At 43.4% G+C, this 17,306-nt stretch overlaps 1 protein-coding gene across 1 annotated transcript in view; it reads left to right on the top strand.

The window, feature by feature from the left end:
- Positions 1–14,905, top strand: part of Slc25a17 (solute carrier family 25 member 17) — a 43,569-nt gene extending 28,664 nt beyond the window's left edge. The window contains exons 5-9 of the mRNA XM_041672196.1: positions 5,926–6,042; positions 7,823–7,968; positions 8,047–8,142; positions 10,489–10,571; positions 14,063–14,905. Of these exons, the coding sequence (XP_041528130.1) occupies positions 5,926–6,042; positions 7,823–7,968; positions 8,047–8,142; positions 10,489–10,571; positions 14,063–14,210 (590 nt within the window). The 3' untranslated portion in view covers positions 14,211–14,905. The remainder of the gene's footprint in view (positions 1–5,925; positions 6,043–7,822; positions 7,969–8,046; positions 8,143–10,488; positions 10,572–14,062) is intronic.
- Positions 14,906–17,306: the final 2,401 nt, after the last annotated feature.

The following is a 17,306-nucleotide window of genomic DNA, read 5'->3' as shown; positions in this document are numbered from 1 at the left end:
AACTGATAGTAATTAAAATTGCTATTATGTTAATCCCAGCTAAATGGTTTATCCCCTCGTTTATTTTTTTTTTTTTTCATTTTCAAGCCATTCATAGCACTAACCAGGGTCCTAACTCCCTGCCTTGTGATATTTCCAATTCTTAACATGGGAAAGATTTTTTCCATTTTTTTCAAACTAAGCCCATTTAAGAATTCCCGGCTGTCTCATCTAATCTGCTGACTCTGCAGTAATAATGTTCTACTGTGCCAGCAGGGAGGGCGGGTGTGGTAGGGTCCCCCATGAACACTACCAACACTGCCTAGTATTTTCTTTTTTTTTAAATATTTATTTATTTATTATGGACACACTATTCTGTTTGCATATATACCTGTAGGCCAGAAGAGGACACCAGACCTCCTTACAGATGGTTGTGAGCCACCATGTGGTTGCTGGGAATCGAACTCGGGTTCTTTGGAAGAGCACGCAATGCTCTTAACCACTGAGCCATCTCTCCAGCCCCTGCCTAGTGTTTTCAAAATTACCTAATGCTGCAATCCATTAATATAGTTCCTCATGTTCTGGTAACCCCCAACCATAAAATTTTCACTGGGTGGTAGTGGCATACACCTTTAATTCCAGCACTCAGAAGGCAGAGGCAAGCAGATCTCTGAGTTTAAGGCTAGCCTGGCTTACAAAGTGAGTTCCAGGACAGCCAGGCTACACAGGGAAACCCTCTTTCGAAAAACAAACAAAATTTCATTGCTACTTTATACCTGCAATTTTGCTACTGTTATTAATTGTAATCTAAACATTTGATATGCAGAATATCTGATGTGTGACCCCTTGAAAGGTTTGGTCGACCCCAAAGGCATCATGACCCGGAGGATGAGAACTGCTGGCTTTGTTATTCAGATTCTACTTGAAACTTTTGATTATTATTTATTATCTTTCCACAGAAAAATCACATAAGCACACCTAGAAGAATTTGGAACTAGAACCTTACAGATAACGTAACTGAAGACTGTTGGCCACGCTGATGAAATTGTGATATTGAGCACAGCACTTTTGAATGCCAGCTGCCAGTTTTCAGAGTTGAGGATGTACTTCCTGCCTCTGCCTTAATCTGGCCAGTCAGGTTTATTCTTGTTGTACATCATGTTGCACACCCCTCTAGGGAGACAGTAGCTTAGATCTGGGCTTTCATCTGCCATTTTGTTTTATTTTGTTCTATCTTTTTTGCGGGGGGGGGGGGGGTAAGGGTTGCTTATTGAGATAAAACTTTCACTATACAGACACTGCTGGCTTTGAATTCATGACCCTGCTGTATGATAATATTTTATTTATATTTTAATAAATAAAGCTTTCCTGAAGATCAGAGTGCAAAGCTAACCACACTAGTTAGTCATAAGACCAGGCAGTGGTGGCACACACCTTTACTCCCAGCAGCCACACTAGCTAGCCATAGAGGCCAGGCGGTGGTGGCACATGCCTTATATCCCAGCCCTAGAGAGGAATATAAGGTGAGAGGAGACAGGAAGTCGCTCTCTTTTCAGTCTGAAGATTTCATAGAGGTAAGAGCTTTCTAGTGGTTGGTTGCTTTGCTTCTCTGACCTTTCAGCTTGAACTCCAGTATCTGTCTCTAGGTCTTTATCGTGCTACACTCCTGCCTTAGCCTTCCACACTTGATTTGCCATTTCCTTTCTCTTTAGTCAGGCACTTCTCTCCCGCCCGCCAGTTCCCAAATAAATACTCAGAGGCTTAATATTATTTATGAATGCGCAGCCAATAGCTCGGAATGGCTACTGGTTAACTCTTACACATAAATTAACCCATAATTCTTATCTGTAGTTAGCCTCGTGGCTTGCTATGGCATTCTCACCTTGCTTCTCTGTGTTTGCCAGCTACTCTCTGAGCCCGCCCTTCCTCTTCCCAGAATTCTTAGTCTGGCTCTTGTGCTCAATCTCTTTCCTGCTCAGTTATTGACCAATCAGCTTTTGAGACTAATACATATTCGTAGTGTACAAAAAGATTGTTCCACAGCATTCTCTGTTTAAAATTTATTTATGTGTGTGCATGCATGAACGCATGTGTGCATGCTACCTACGTTCATATGTGTGGAAACTGGAGAATATTGGAGATTGTCCTCTATAGCTCTCAGTCTTATTTCCTTGAAGTATGTTTTTCAATGGAGGCCTTGAATTTGGAGCCCACCCCTTTCTGGTCCCCCCGTCCTTCCACACACATAGCACTGGGGTTAGAGGCACATGCAACCATCCATTCCCAATTTTTTGTTGTTGTTTTTTGTTTGTTTATTTTTGGTGACAGGGTTTCTCTGTGCAGCTTTAAAGCCTGTCCTAGAACTCTCCCTGTAGACCAGGCTGCCTCCTGAATTCTGAGGTTAAAAGTATGCGCCACCACCACCAGGCCCCCATACCCAGCTTCTTATGGGGTGCTGAAGATCTGAATTCTGGACATTTTCTTGTACCAGCTGTCATTACATGCTTCCCAGTTGGGTATCCTAGACATATGTTCATCTTCCCTCTTCAACAATGCTGTTTATTTTGACAATTTCAGAAGTAAAAAGCAGGGTCCCAGTTATTCCTGGTGTGAGGATGAAAACATCTGCTTCTGTATCCTGGAAAGGTGTCTGAATTTAGCCGATAGTGGGGTCGGCTAACAGGGGAAAGATACACAAGTGAGATCACGTCTCAAAAAGCAATTCCCACCCAAAAAAAGATAGAATTAAATTAAAAAAAAAAGGCAGATTGTCTTAGGGTTTCTATTGTTGCACTAAAACACCATGGTCAAAAAGTAAGTTGGGGAGAAAGGGTTTATTTGGCTTACATTTCCATTTTGCATGTCATTATTGAAAGAAGTCAGGACAGGAACTTAAACAGGGTAGGATCCTGGAGGCAGGAGCTGATGCAGAGGCCATAGAGGGGGTGCCTCTTACTGACTTGCTTACCTGAGTTGTTCAGCCTGCTCTCTTGTAGAACCCAGGACCAGCCTAGGGATGGCACCACCCACCCTGGGCTAGGCCCTCCCTCATTGATTAGTAATTGAGAAAATGCCTTACAGCAGAATCTCATGAAGACATTTCCTCAACTGAGGCTCCTTCCTCTGATGAGCTTGTGTCAAGTTGACACAAACCAGCCAGTACATAGATGAAAGTCCTAACTACCCACTGCCTCTCTCAGGAGGAATACAGCATGATCTGCATTAGAACAAATGTCTTTAAATCAGGTCAGTGACTACACAATAAACTATGCACTCTTTTTTGTCAGAGGGAAAGAGGTCATTTTTGAGTGGTACCAGTAAAGGGCTATTAGAATGAGTGGGTCTGGAGACCAGTGTGGTTTGGGTGATTCTCTCTGGAAGTGAACTGGCTGGGGAGACAGACAAGAGTTTGTGAAGTCTATCCAGGTGTAGTAACAGAACCCAGTTTTCTCTCCTGTGGTATGCAAGCATTGTCTTTAGGCAAATAAGCAAACTTCAGAGTGGAGCCTCTTCCAGCCTTCAAGAGCCTACATTCAAAGATTAGTATTCTGGCTGCTAATTTAGGATGGTATTCCCTGGCTTCTTTACCAGAGTGGGAGAGTGGGTTTTGTGTGTTTGGTTAGTGTACCACAGCTCTTGATTTTGGGTCTGCTTTCTCCTAAATGATTTGTTATTGAGAAGGAAAAGAAAGTAAACTCATGATACTCCAAAGAAAAATAACCTCATCCCCTTAAGTAAGAAGAGCATTAATTAGTGCTTAGGTCTTAGAGCTGGAGTAACACCCACATATTGGAACTAGCAAGAGTACTGCCCCAGCTGCCTTGAGGGGCTGCCTGTGGTATGTTATTAGGGACTAGAGTTAGTCATGAGGAGCTCTGGAACACTGCCATTCACTTGATTATGTAAGTTGCAAATTTTGATGAAGTTTTTAAAAAGCATTGTCAGGTAGTTTGAGTGTATTCCTCCCCAGAATTCATAAGATTATCGTGGTAAAAAGGCACTTCCCTCCACTCTGACTCAGAGGATGAAGGAAGTACTTGACCGCCTCAGATGCAAAGCTTTGGAATGACTTTCCATCCCTTCATTTAAATATTGCGGTACACTTGGTACTTGAGGTTGTCCTCAGAATCTTTCAGTCTTTCTGCTATATTAGTAATGGGAATGTGGAAACAGTGCTTTAAGTAATGGTTGAATCTTATTCTTGGCTGTGTTGCCCCTCAAGTGTTTTGTGTATGCCTACTTACTGACTAGAGCCTGAAAGATATTTTGAATTCTAAAGGATCTGCTTAATGGACATTACATTTCATTTGTTTGGAAAGGTGTGTATACACTGTGCTTTTCTGTATCCTTGGGTTCCAAGTTCTCCTGGTTTGTCTTTCTCTTTTAAAAAGAAAAGAAAGGGGGGGGGGAACAAAAGCTGCTAAATGTCACTAACACTTTCTGGCCTGATTTTCCCATAACTGATTTGTCTCTGTGAAGTAAAGTATACATCATCAAGTAGGTATCCATTCTGAACTCTGGGCAGATGTGCATGTATCTTGGACTGTGGGGCACTGTGGGGCTCTTTTTAGAAAGAGTCCAGCAAGGATCTTCTGGGGCAGACACAGCTTTTTCAGATCATGATCCATGCCTCGAGACAGTGTGTGAAGAGAGTCAGAGCTACAGATGACTTCTGGGTATATGTGAATCTATAGAACTGCAATTCATAAGATTACTTGATACTATCTTTTCTTTGGGGAAATATGTTGGTACATCTGGAAAATAAGCAAAAAAAAAAATCTTACTTTGGTAACTGTATGCAACAAATAGAAAGATAGATTTCAGTCTCTGTACTGCTTTCACCGATTTTATCCTTGGTTAAACTGTTTTCTCTGTAGGGTGTTTTGAGATTCCTTAAATGAAAACATTTTTTCCCTTTGTTTTGCCTTTAAAGGACTTTCAGCAGTGTGGTGGGGTGGGGCTTCTTTGTCTTCTTTAGGATTGTTCCTCTTCTGGGCTCAGCTGGAGCCAGACAGCTGTACTAGACTTAACCAATGCTTGTTCGTTGGTTGGTCTATAGTTACAAAGTATACACCACTTGTCAGACGCTTTGTTACAATCCTGTATGGTATTATTTTCTTTAATCATTTCAGGACTATGAGCAAGTTTTAATATCTCAAGATGCTGTTAAATTGAGACCATGTGTTTTCAAAGGAGCGTCTGACTCACTGTGCTGCTCTGAGGCAGCCTGGGGGGCCAAGGTCCGTCTCTGTGCTTGTAATGATCTCCGTGTTGTAACGCTTTGTAACTGCTGCCTGCTGCTGCTGTCCTAACCGTCGGAGTGATGAGCTCCTCTGGGAGCTTTTGGTCCCAGTTGAAAGACTTGGAAATGTCACTCTGTCCTCCCACCTGTCACCCTTAGTACCAGATCATACTTGTTTAAAACCGTGTGAGCTACTTTGTATGAGAGTTGGCACTTGTTTTCTATGGTGTTGACATGGATTTAGCATGGTGTCAATAGAATACTACCCCCTCTCAGAAGCTCTTATTTAACAATTTGTTTAAAACTGTATCAAATGCTGCTTCATTTTGGGGTAACCTTGTGTTTTGTTTCTTTAGTATTGCTGGCGATTGAACTAGGCCTTGCATGTGTTAGACAGCTGTTGTACCCCAGAGTTAAATCCCCATCCCCAAATTGCCATTTTGAATGTTATTTTTTTTTAAAATCAACAAATGATTGCCCTCATGAGTAGGTAAGGAAATTCTCCACTCCTTTAGTGTCAGTAAACACTGCTATCAGCCGTGCTTCCAAATAGCTTCTAATGGCAGTAATGTGTTGTACCCCAGCACGAAAATAAGTCGTAACTGCAGTCAGTGGCAGAGATATAAATGGAGTGTGTGTCTAACCAGTGGAGCAGAGCTGAGCAGGTAGCGCTGTGCCACCAGGCGTCTTTCTCTGTTTCTCAGGAGTGGTGAACGTGCTGCTGACGACTCCGCTCTGGGTGGTGAACACCAGACTGAAGTTGCAAGGGGCAAAATTTCGGAATGAAGACATTATACCAACTAACTACAAAGGCATTATCGGTAAGTGTCTCCAGGATGTGTCCTTGTATGTTTGTCTGTTTCCACAGTAAAGCTGCCTAGCAGACAGCCTCAGATCCCAGCAGCCATTGTTTCTGTGTCTGTGGTTGGTAGGCACTCCTCTGGGCATACTCTTCTCATAACAATGGCACACCACCGGAGGAAGCACCTACTATGCCCCCTTTGTATCTTGCCTCATAACAAGTCTAAGACTAGGGTAGAGGGTGCATACTGTTCCCAAAAAGCAGACAGGAAAGAGGCTGTGAATATGTGAGTTTTTATTTAACTTTTTGCAGTGTTAGGTTTTAAACCCAGGGCCTCAAGTGTGCTAGGCAAGCATTCTACCCCGAGCTACACCCCTAAACTAAATATTCCTATTGTTGTCATAGTTGTTTTGTTTTTGTTCTTATTTTGCTTGTTTTTAGTTTTTCAGGACAGGGCTTCTCTGTGTAACCTTGAATATCCTGGAACTCTGTAGACCAGACTGGCTTTGAATTCACAGAGATCTGCCTCCCTCTACTGGGACTAAAGGCTTGCGCCACTGCCGCCCAGCCCTTTTTTTCTTTTTAAGACAATCTCTTGTAGCCTAGGTTAACCTCAGACTCATACTGAGGATGATCTTGAACTTCTGATCCTCTTGCCTCCAACTTCTCAGTGCTGGGATTACAGGAGTGCATCACAATGCCATGCCTGAGACTGAACCCAGGGCTTTGTATGTGCTGGGCAAGCACTCTACTGACTGACTTATATCCCCAGCTCCAAGGGTTTAGGTTTTGTGTTCTTTTTAAGGCAGAATTTTGCCATTTTGCAGGTTAGCCTTGAACTCACTGTATAGCCTAGTCTGGCCTCAAATTCATAGCAGTTCTTCCAAGTACTGAGATCACAGGTGTGACTCACCATACCCAACATGTTACTGGTTTTGAGACAATCTCACTGTGTAACCTAGGCTGGCCTCAAACTTGAGATCCTCCTGCCTTTTAACTTCCCCAGTGCCGGTGTTAAAGGTGGTTACTGCACAATCCCTGTAAGGAATGAGCAGGCCTCGTCCTGCTGCCTGGCTAGCTTAACCCCCGAAATAACCACACAGAAATTGTATTAATTAAATTACTGCCTGGCCCATTATATCTAGCCTCTTCTTGGCCAACTCTCACATCTTGATCTAACCCATTTCTACCAATCTGTGTAACACCACGAGGTCGTGACTTACTGGGGAAGATTCTAACCAGCGTCTGTCTCAGGCAGGAGCTTCATGGCGTCTCTCTGCCCCTGGTTTCTTTCTCTCAGAATTCAGTTCTGTCTTCTCCACCTACCTAAGTTCTGCCCTGTCAGGCCAAGCAGTTTCTTTATTGATTAACCAATGAAAGTAACACATAAACAGAAGGACTTCCTACACCAAATCTCACAAGGTAATTTTGTTTTGTTTTTGTTTTTGTTTTTTTTTTTTTTTTTTGTAGTCTGGTCTACAGATCAAGTTCCAAGTCAGCCAAGGCTACCCAGAGAAACTCTGTCTTATAAAAACAAAACAAGATAGTTAATTCCAGTGCGAGGCAGTTCATACCTCTTGTCTGAGGCAGGAAGATTTAAGTGTTCAAGGTCATACTGGATTACGTAGCAAGAACAAACAAACAAATGAACAAAGATACCCAAATAGGGAATCTGCCTCGCCTCCAAACTATCATTGAAAAGAGGATGGTTTCTGTCAGGGTCCATTCAAACAGAACAGTTGTCTTTTCTAGTTAGGGCACTCTCAGGGTGCTTTACAAAAGCCTGACTTCTTGCTTAGATGCATTCCACCAGATTATTCGAGATGAAGGAGTCTTGGCTCTGTGGAATGGCACCTTCCCCTCCTTGCTGTTGGTCTTCAACCCTGCCATCCAGTTCATGTTCTACGAAGGCTTAAAACGGCAGCTTTTAAAGAAGCAGATGAAGGTAATCCCTGATTTTAAAAGCGACTAAAAGAGATGCCTGTTTTCCTGTCTGACTGAAGTGCTCCCCTCTGCTTTCCAGCTCTCCTCTCTGGATGTGTTCCTCATTGGGGCAGTAGCCAAAGCGGTGGCCACCACAGTCACATACCCCATGCAGACGGTGCAGTCGATTCTGAGGGTAAGTGCTGGGGTTCCTCCCAGAGTGGGTCCAGTAACATCTAAAACACATCCTAAGATCTTCAGTGCAGTAATGCAGGTGGTGTGCCTGAGTGTTTGTGCCCATTCTCCCCTGTGTGCAATACTCTGCTAACCAGGCTTTCGGCTGGCAAGGAGTGAGGGTTACATTGGAATTTCTTAGTAATGTATTGTCTCAGGAAAACCGTATGTGCAAACAGATTCCTCAAGGACCTCAGGATAACCCGAGTTTGCTTCCTTCCCATTCACATTATTTGCCGTGTGCCATGAAGCAGATGACCCCTGACAGAATCAGAGGTTAACACCTTTAGTTCACTCACAAGTTCTTAATGAGTTAGCCTTTCCAAATCACTTTCAGACTTCAGGGCTTTTTTTATACATTTGGTTGTTTATACATACAGACAGTTTTAGACACTGAGAAGCTGGGGTTGCAGTGTAGCTCCTGTCCTCATGAAAACAGCAAGGAAAGAGCCAAGTAATTATTATAAACTGAGTCCACTGTTGAGCATATGAACAGCACTGGCTTACTGAAGAGAGCTGTGGGGTTCTTCCTGGGCACCTGGCTGAACGCCTGCCCTTCTGAGGAGGCACATGGAAATCCAGGTACAAGGGAATATGAAGCTTGTGCCATGTCAAGAGCTTCCTTCATCTTAGAAACTGAAAGGAAGCCTCTGTGGCTGGACCTGGAAGAACTAGAGGAAAACTGTTGGGGAGGAAAGTGGCGGGAAGATTCTGTTTTCCACCCAGCAGGAAGCCTGCGCAGGACTTTGAGGTGGAAGTGGTGGGATCTGAGGTAGGGCTTGGAAGGCCAGTGAGGTCTGTGCAGCTCTTCTGTAGTGGATGGATTGGAAGCTGGGAGGTAGGGGGCTAGAGAAAGGCAGATCTTCTGGTTCAGTGAGAACCAGTCTTAAGACAGTAAGGCAGGGATCCAGAGAAGACAGCAACAGAGGCCTTACTGAAAGAGGGCCAATCACGTAGGAAACCATTTTAGTAATGTAGGTGAGGGCTTGATAAGCCTAGACTAGGTTAGCAGCAGTGGAGATAAGCTGTAGGTAGATTCAGTATCTGTACTGGGACTTGGTATGTTGCTCAGAATACCACTTTACTGGGACTAGTTAGCATGTGCAAGGTCCTGAGTTTGATCCCCAGCACCACAAAAAGAAAAAAAAAAAAAGAGAAGAAAATTTGTTAAAAATCTGTTGTATAGAGAACATTTAAAGGATTTATTGCCAGAGAAAATGAAGGTAGTTGTCTCAGTTAGGGTTTCTATTGCTGTGAAGAGACACTATGACCACGGTAATTCTTACAAAGGAAAACATTTAATTGGGGTGGTTCGCTTATAGTTCAGAGGTTTATTCCATTATCATCATGGTGAGACGTGGCAGCATGCAGGCAGACATGGTTCTGGAGAAGTAACTGAGAGTCCTACATCTTTTAGGCAACAGGAAGTGTTTCGTCTCACAGGGCCTAGCTTGAGTCAGGCTTGAGACCTCAAAGCCTGACTCCACAGTGACACACTTCCTCCAACAAGACCATACCTCCTAATAGTGCCACTCCCTTTGGGGGTCATTTTCTTTCTAACCACCATGGTAGTATATCAATAAAAACACTGCTTTCTATGAAAAGTGTTTTTGCTAATGTGCTATTTTTTTGTGTTGTTTTTAATAGAACGGTCTTAAATAACTGGAAGCTACTACCCCCAGCATGTCTGTGTATCATCCCAGGCCTGTGCTTTGTCTTGTTTTGTCTGTGCTGATAAGAGTTTTCCCTTCATTCTCTGTAAAAGTGAAAGTTATTGATGCTGAGGATGTAGGTTAGTGGTAAGGGTATTTGTTTTAGCTTATTGAAGGCCTTTGCTATAACCCCCCAGAACAATAACAACAGTAACAAAAATACTTTCTTTATTGAAAAATATTTTTATTTTTAGCTTATTTAGTTAAAAAAAGAGGATTAATAAAATCTGTGTTGCTAACTGGACATTTTTATAATCATACACTGTGCTATGAGAGTTATTCCAAAGAAATTTACTGAATAGAAATTAAGAAGAAGAGGGGCTGGAGAGATGACTCTGGTTAAGAGCACAGTACCTGAGTTCACTTCCCAGCACCCATGTCAAAGGCTCACAGCCTTCTGTGACTCCAGCTCCTGGGGACCCAATACCCTCTTCTGCACTTTGTGGGCACCAGCACTCAATTGTATACATCACATATACACAGACACACACTTGTACACATGGTTAAGATAAAATAAATCTCTTTTTTAAAATGAAATTTAAGGTAAAGAGTGATAAATAGTAATTATCTCTTTTTCTGTCTTCCTTCCTTCCCAGTTTGGACGTCATAGACTAAACCCAGAAAACAGAACCCTGGGGAGTCTTCGGAATGTTCTCTATCTTCTTCACCAGCGAGTCAAGTGAGCTCTAAGTGTTTGCTGACCTGGGCTTCCTTTGAGCAGCCTCACTGTGCTGGGAGTGATGGGGTGGTCGGGTGAGCTGTCCCCTTCAGTGCTGCTGCAGCCTCAGAAGTCTCCCCCTCTTGTTTAAGTTTCTCTCAGTTTAGAAGCTTAGTGTGATTTGACGGCAATTTGGGGAATTACGGAAAAGTTCAGGCCTTTATTCCTTGCTAGTTACAAATATACAGAACCCCTTTGGGAAGGGAACCCCCAAAGGGTTGGGAACGGAGCTTGGTGGCAAAGCCTGTGCCTAGTACTTGCATAGCCCTGGGTTCAAACCCTAACACCAAGAAAAAATAAAGAAGAAAGAGGCCAGGCGTCATGGCATACTCCTTTAACTCCTTTAACCCCTGCACCGGGAGGCAGGGGCAGGCAGATCTGTGAGTTTGAGGCCAGCCTGCTCTACAGAGCTAGTTCTAGGCCAACTGGGGCCACATAGTGAGACCTGTCTCAACAATCAATAAATAAAACTAAACAAAAACTCACCAGGTTAAAAAGCCAGTTAAATGTCAATAAATGATACATATGTACATATATTTAAAACATTTTCCCTTTCTTCTTACTCCTTTCCCAAGAGGTAGTCCCTATAAAGTATATGCATTTCTAGAGAATTATAGGAAACTAATGTTTTCGGTGGATATAGCCAGCTTACTGTTCCTATTTATTTATTTATTTATTTGAGGCAGGGTTTTGCTATGACGCCCTGACTAGACTAGTACTTGTCAAGTAGACCAGGCTGGCCTCAGTCCTCCTGCCTCATCTTCTCTCTTTTAGTAAGCTTACCATCACGCCCCTCCCTTCGGTTGTACTAGTTTCCTGTGATGTGACACACTGATTTGCTCACTGGCGCTCGTACTGACGAGTGCAGGGTCTTCACAAGCACTGCCGAGTGAAGAGCATAAACTGAGCCTCCTAGAATTAAGCAGCCATAATTTATGTGCAATTACTTAGAGTACATACAATTTGACATTGTATTATTTAATTAATAATTAATTATGTATACAATATTCTGTCTGTATGCCTGAAGGCCAGAAGAGGGCACCAGATCTCATTACAGATGGTTGTGAGCCATCATGTGGTTGCTGGGAATTGAACTCAGGACCTTTGGAAGAGCAGGCAATGCTCTTAACCGCTGAGCCATCTCTCCAGCCCCTGTATAATTTCAAGAATTAGAAATTTAGACATTGCCAGTTGACCTGCAGTCTTTTTGCCAGCACCGAGAAGGCTAAGAACAATGGGCATTACCAGGCCATTTAAGACATTGTCAGTTGGAGACCGATGAAGTCCTAGGATTTGCAAATTGTTTTTACATGTTTATCTTGTTTGGTCCTCACTCAGCCCTGTAGAAAAGTGACTATATTCCTATTTTGCAAATCAAGAAGCAGATTTAGAGAAGTTGATTTGCCCAACACTAGAGACAGCGCCGTTCTTCAGTGCCGTGTCCTCTAGTGATGGGAGCACCTGCACTGTCCAGTAGAGCTGAGACTAGCTGAGGTAGCTGTTGAGCTTCTGAGAAACCAAGCTTGCATTGTTTGAATTGCCACATCTGCCTAATGGTTACTGTCATCGATAATGCAGTGCCGTACTGAGCCTCTCATTTATGTGACTGGGAATCACCTGAAGGTCTGGGGTGACGGCTCCGTTTGTGCAAGCATGAAAACCTGAGTTCAGACGTCTAGTACCCATATAAAAATACAGGTGTGGCAGTGTGTGGCTGTCCCCGCGGCACTGATGAGTGGGTCCTGGAGGTTTGCTTGGCCAACCAGTTTAGCCAAAACAGCAAGTTCTAGCTTCAGTGAGAGGCTTTGTCTCAAAAAAAAAAAAAAACAAAAAAACAAAAACAAACAAACAAAAAAAACCAAAAACGTGGCTTGTGATAGATAAAGATACTCAAGTCAGCCAGGCAGTGGTGGTGCACACCTTTAATCCCAACACTTAGGAGGCAGAGGCAGGTGGAACTCTGTAAGTTTGAGGCCAGCCTGATCTACAGAATGAATTCCAGGATAGCCAGGGCTATACAGAGAAACCCTGTCTAAAATATATATACACACACACTCAAGTCAACCTCTGGGCTATGCATGTGCAAACAAAGGCATGCACACACACCACATACATACATGCGCAATATCATCTGAAGTCAGGTGTGATGTGCATACCTAAAGTGGTGGAAGAATCAAGAGTTAAAGACAAGCCGGGCGGTGGTGGCGCACGCCTTTAATCCCAGCACTCGGGAGGCAGAGGCAGGCGGATCTCTGTGAGTTCGAGACCAGCCTGGTCTACAAGAGCTAGTTCCAGGACAGGCTCCAAAACCACAGAGAAACCTTGTCTCGAAAAACCAAAAAAAAAAAAAAAAAAAAAAAAAAAAGAGTTAAAGACAACCTTGGCTATGTAAGAAATTTGAGGCCAGCTTGGGCTACATAAGACCCTGTCTGTAAAAAGAAAATGCAGTTGAAATGCCTGTTACAATGTAGATCTGGGCAGCCCTGGGACTTCCACTGTGGGTGGATGTCACCCTGAAGAACACAGTGAACAGGAAATGCATGGGTCCAGTCTTCTGCCCTCCTTTTCATATGATTGCCCCTTAAGAAATTTTCACAGAAAGCATATAAACTAGCTTGATTCGGGCACCAGATTAGTTTAATGTCAATCTGCAGGCTGGAGTTGGTATTGAGCTAGCGTAAGAGACTAACTCACTTTCAGCAAATAGTTTTGGAGGGATTATTTGCTTTGGGTTTCAGGTTCTAGCCAAAGCATTCTTAGGATCTCTTAAGTGCTGTCCCCAGGTGAGCATGCTCCTCCTCAGCAGCTGGGAGCTAGCTGGACATGCAAATTTTTTGATTCCTGTCCCAAAGTTAATGAAGTGAATCAGATACTCTGGAAATGGCCCAGCAGACCTGTATTTAACCAGTTCTTCAGGTGACTTAGGTGCTTCCTGAATTTCATTTGAACCTAGGACCAAATGTACAGGCAGTCTAAGAATCAGACAGCTTTTCATTTCTGTGTCTTCCCTTATTTCTTCTGAAGTTAAAATAATCTAACCTAATTAATGACTTTCCTACCACTTAGGGAATTTTAAGTTGAAATAACTGAATTGGAGACCCATTAAACTTAGAAGTTCTTAGATATCTGGTCTGAGCATTCCAGTGGTTTCAGAAGCCTTCACCTCTGCATCTTAGTAGTGCGGTGTTGCCAGCATCCCACTAATGAGTGAGGGCTATAACAAAGACAAAGTATCAGTGGCCTCTGAATACTACACTTCATCTGTTCCTAGTGCCTTCAAGGCTAAGAAGTACTCCACAGAGAAGTCTGTTGGAATTGAAAATCTCCGTTGCTTGTTTTGCTCCTAAAGAAAAACCCTTTCAGAGAGAAGCTATCGGGGCAGCAGATCTCTCTAATACAAGAGCTGACATTTACAAAGAAAATCTATTTTTTCCCAACCTCTTTCCTTTCAGGCGCTTTGGAATAATGGGACTCTACAAAGGCCTTGAAGCCAAGCTGCTCCAGACCGTGCTCACAGCTGCCCTCATGTTCCTGGTGTATGAGAAACTGACAGCTGCTACCTTCACTGTAATGGGCCTGAAGAGCACACACAAGCACTGAGGCCCTCCACGGAGCAGTGTGGAGATGCACTGAGAAGAGTGGGGCTCTCCTCTCCTCTCCTCTGGTTCCATCCGCACCACAGTCATTCCTGTCATTGGCTCGAAAGGCTCCAAAGGCTAAACAGGGAGTAGAGTTGGCTAGGCCTATTGCCAACTTAATTTTTATGGTGTTTGCTTGGATTTGGGGGTGGAGGTTAGACTAATATTGAAATATTGAAAACCTGAAAATGTAAGTTTGAGGGTGTTTATTAATTTTCGCAAGGGGTATGGACTTTCCACCTGAAGTTTTTCTCAACTTTGCCACTTGTTCTCTTTCCCCGAACGCAGGTTCTGACAATTCTAACGTACCTTCTCAATACTTTTATGTGTCTTAATCTTGGTAAAGATTTTCCTCACTGAAATAACATGATGACTGTGCCATGGGCATGACTTTATTTCTGTTCAATTCTTCTCCTCCTGCTCAATGAGAGTTAAGTGAGCTATTTATTTTGTGGGGAAAATGAAAATGATTAATCCTAAATAATTTTCTTAAAATTTGTAAATGTCAATTATTCCTTAGTGTTTGACATAGTTTTTTAAAATACATATTTATTTTGAATTGTCTTTTATTATAAAAAAAAAAGTCCTGATGTTGTATGTCCACCCATGTGAGCTCCAATCAGACAATCCTCAATAAACTGTCAGCACACACACACACACACATTCATGAAGGTTGCTCTTTATTAAGGTACTAAGTGGGTGCGTGTGGTGTCTGAATGAGAATGGCCCGCAGGTGTGAACACCTGGTTCCTAGTTGGTGAGGAGGTGTGTCACTGTGGCCAGGCTTTAAGTTTCAGAGCCCACACCAGTCCCACTTGACTCCCTCTGCCTCATGGTTGTACCACACGGTGTGAGCTCTCAGCTGCTGCTCCAGGGCCATGCGTGCCTGCCTGCTGCCATGCTCTCCACCATAACAGTCACGGACTCTGCCCTCTGAGCCTCAAATTAAATGCTTTCTTTTATAAGTTTCTTGGGTAGCGGTGTTTTAGTGCAGCAGTAGAGCAGTAACCGGGGCAGTGTGCAACCAGGTGGGTAAAGAAAGATTGTAAGAGTGCACTGAGCACCAGATTCTCGTGTGGACTCCAGAATGCCCTTCCCCTGTAGAGCTGTGTGGACTGTATTTTCAGAAGCATTTGATATAGGTTATTTCTATTTGGAAACATTCCTTGGGGGCCTACTACTGTAAAATATGGCCCATCACACAGTAGCGTTGGCATGAGCTGAGAGTGTGGTAGGCTTTCAGCCCAGGCCTTCTGAGTCATATTTTGTAGTTTAACACGATCCCCAGGTAATTCTCATCTATAATAAAGTTCAGAAGATCTTAGGGCCACTGACCCCAACAGAAGATGGCATTGGTTTTGATTACAGAAGTCAAAAAAATATTTCTCTCAAGGGAAAACTAGAGCATTGTAGGAAAGATGGCCTCTGAGAAATCTCAGAATCACATGTCATCAATTTCTCCTCTCAGAGCACACAGCCAGGAGTGGCTCAGATAGCTCAGCCACTTAACCACAAAGCAGACTCTCTTTATTTATTTATTTTTTTTAAAGATATTTATTTATTATGTATACAACATTCCTTCCATGAATGCTTGCAAGCCAGAAGAGGGCACCAGATCTCATTATAGATGGCTTTGGGCCACCATGTGGTTGCTGGGAATTGAACTCAGGAACTCTGGAAGAGCAGCCAGTGCTCTTAACCTCTGAGCCATTTCTCCAGCCCCAGACTCTCTTTACATTCATAGAATTCTGTATTCTCAGCCTCTTGGCTAAGATGGAGTATGGCTTCCTCTTACAATGACTTTGATTCTTGTGCTTTGGTTTTTGTCTCTGACAAAACGACGCACTGTGTTTTTAAGTCTGTTTCAGTTAGTCTGAGAGTCGTGAGGATTCTGTGGATCTGGACTTGGTAGAAATTTCTTGTTTTTGCCTCCTACTCCTGTGGTGATTTCAAAGTGTGTGCTTGTTAACTAATAATAACTGAAGAGATAGGTGGTGTTCTAGAAAACAAACATTAAGAGAGCTAAACTGAATACTCATTCCCCATTGAAGACAGAACTGGTCTCTCTGTGTGTGTGTGTGTGTGTGTGTGTGTGTGTGTGTGTGTGTGTGTGTGTTTGTGTATGTGTGTGTGTGTGCAAGAAGAAGTGTGTGCTTGCATGTGGAAGCCAAAGGCTGCCATTGGGTATCCCCTCCAGTCTCTTTCCACCTTCTCTTTTTGATCCAGGGTCTCTCACTAAACCTGGAACCGATTTGGCTAGATTAGACGGCTAGCAAACCCCCAGGATCCACCTGTTTGTACCTCTGCAATGCTGGAGTTGTAGGCATGCCTTGTTGTGTCTGCATGGGTCCCGGTACTTGAACTCAGATCTTTATGCTTGTGCTGCAAGCACTTTTGTAGTGATATTTAGTTTGTGTCTTAACAAAGCTTGCCTGAAGGTCACAGAGGTGATCCCAGCACTAGGAGGTGGAGGTGGGAGTGACAGGGCTGCACAGAGAGAAGCGGATGAGGCGGGAGGAGACAGGAGCTCAGTGCAGTCGGAGGATGCAATCAGGACAGGATCGCCCCCATGGTCTGAGCATTGATAGAAGCAAATGGTCTCTAGTGACTGGTCGCACTGCTTCTCTGATCCTTCAGCTTTCACCCCAATATCTGACTCCAGGTTTTATTTATTAAGACCAATTAGAATTCATGTTACATACTTTACTAACTAAACCGCAGCCCCTCCACCATTACTACTTTTTTGTTTTGGGGTTTTTTTGGGGGGGGGTGTGAGGTTTGAGACGGGGCTTCTCTGTGTAACCTTGGCTGTCCTGGAACTCACTCTGTAGACCAGGCTAATCTTGAACTCACAGAGATCCTCATGCCTCTACCCCCTGAGTGTTAGGACTAAAGGCATGCACCACCACACCTGGCCCACTACTTCTTATTTTACTTTAAGATTTGTGTATGTTTGAAGTCTTGGGTGGGAAGCACAAGACCTCTGGGCTGTGTAGAGGAAGAGAATGACTTAGAATGGTGCTACTGTATTTTCATGATCATCTTAGTTATGCTGTTC

Source organism: Microtus oregoni, unplaced genomic scaffold, assembly GCF_018167655.1.
Source record: "Microtus oregoni isolate MIOR12 unplaced genomic scaffold, Mior012 000022F_ref0000154, whole genome shotgun sequence".
Classification (NCBI taxonomy): domain Eukaryota; kingdom Metazoa; phylum Chordata; class Mammalia; order Rodentia; family Cricetidae; genus Microtus; species Microtus oregoni.
The sequence above is the reverse complement of the archived record's forward strand: the minus strand, read 5'-3'. Positions and strand labels throughout refer to the sequence as shown.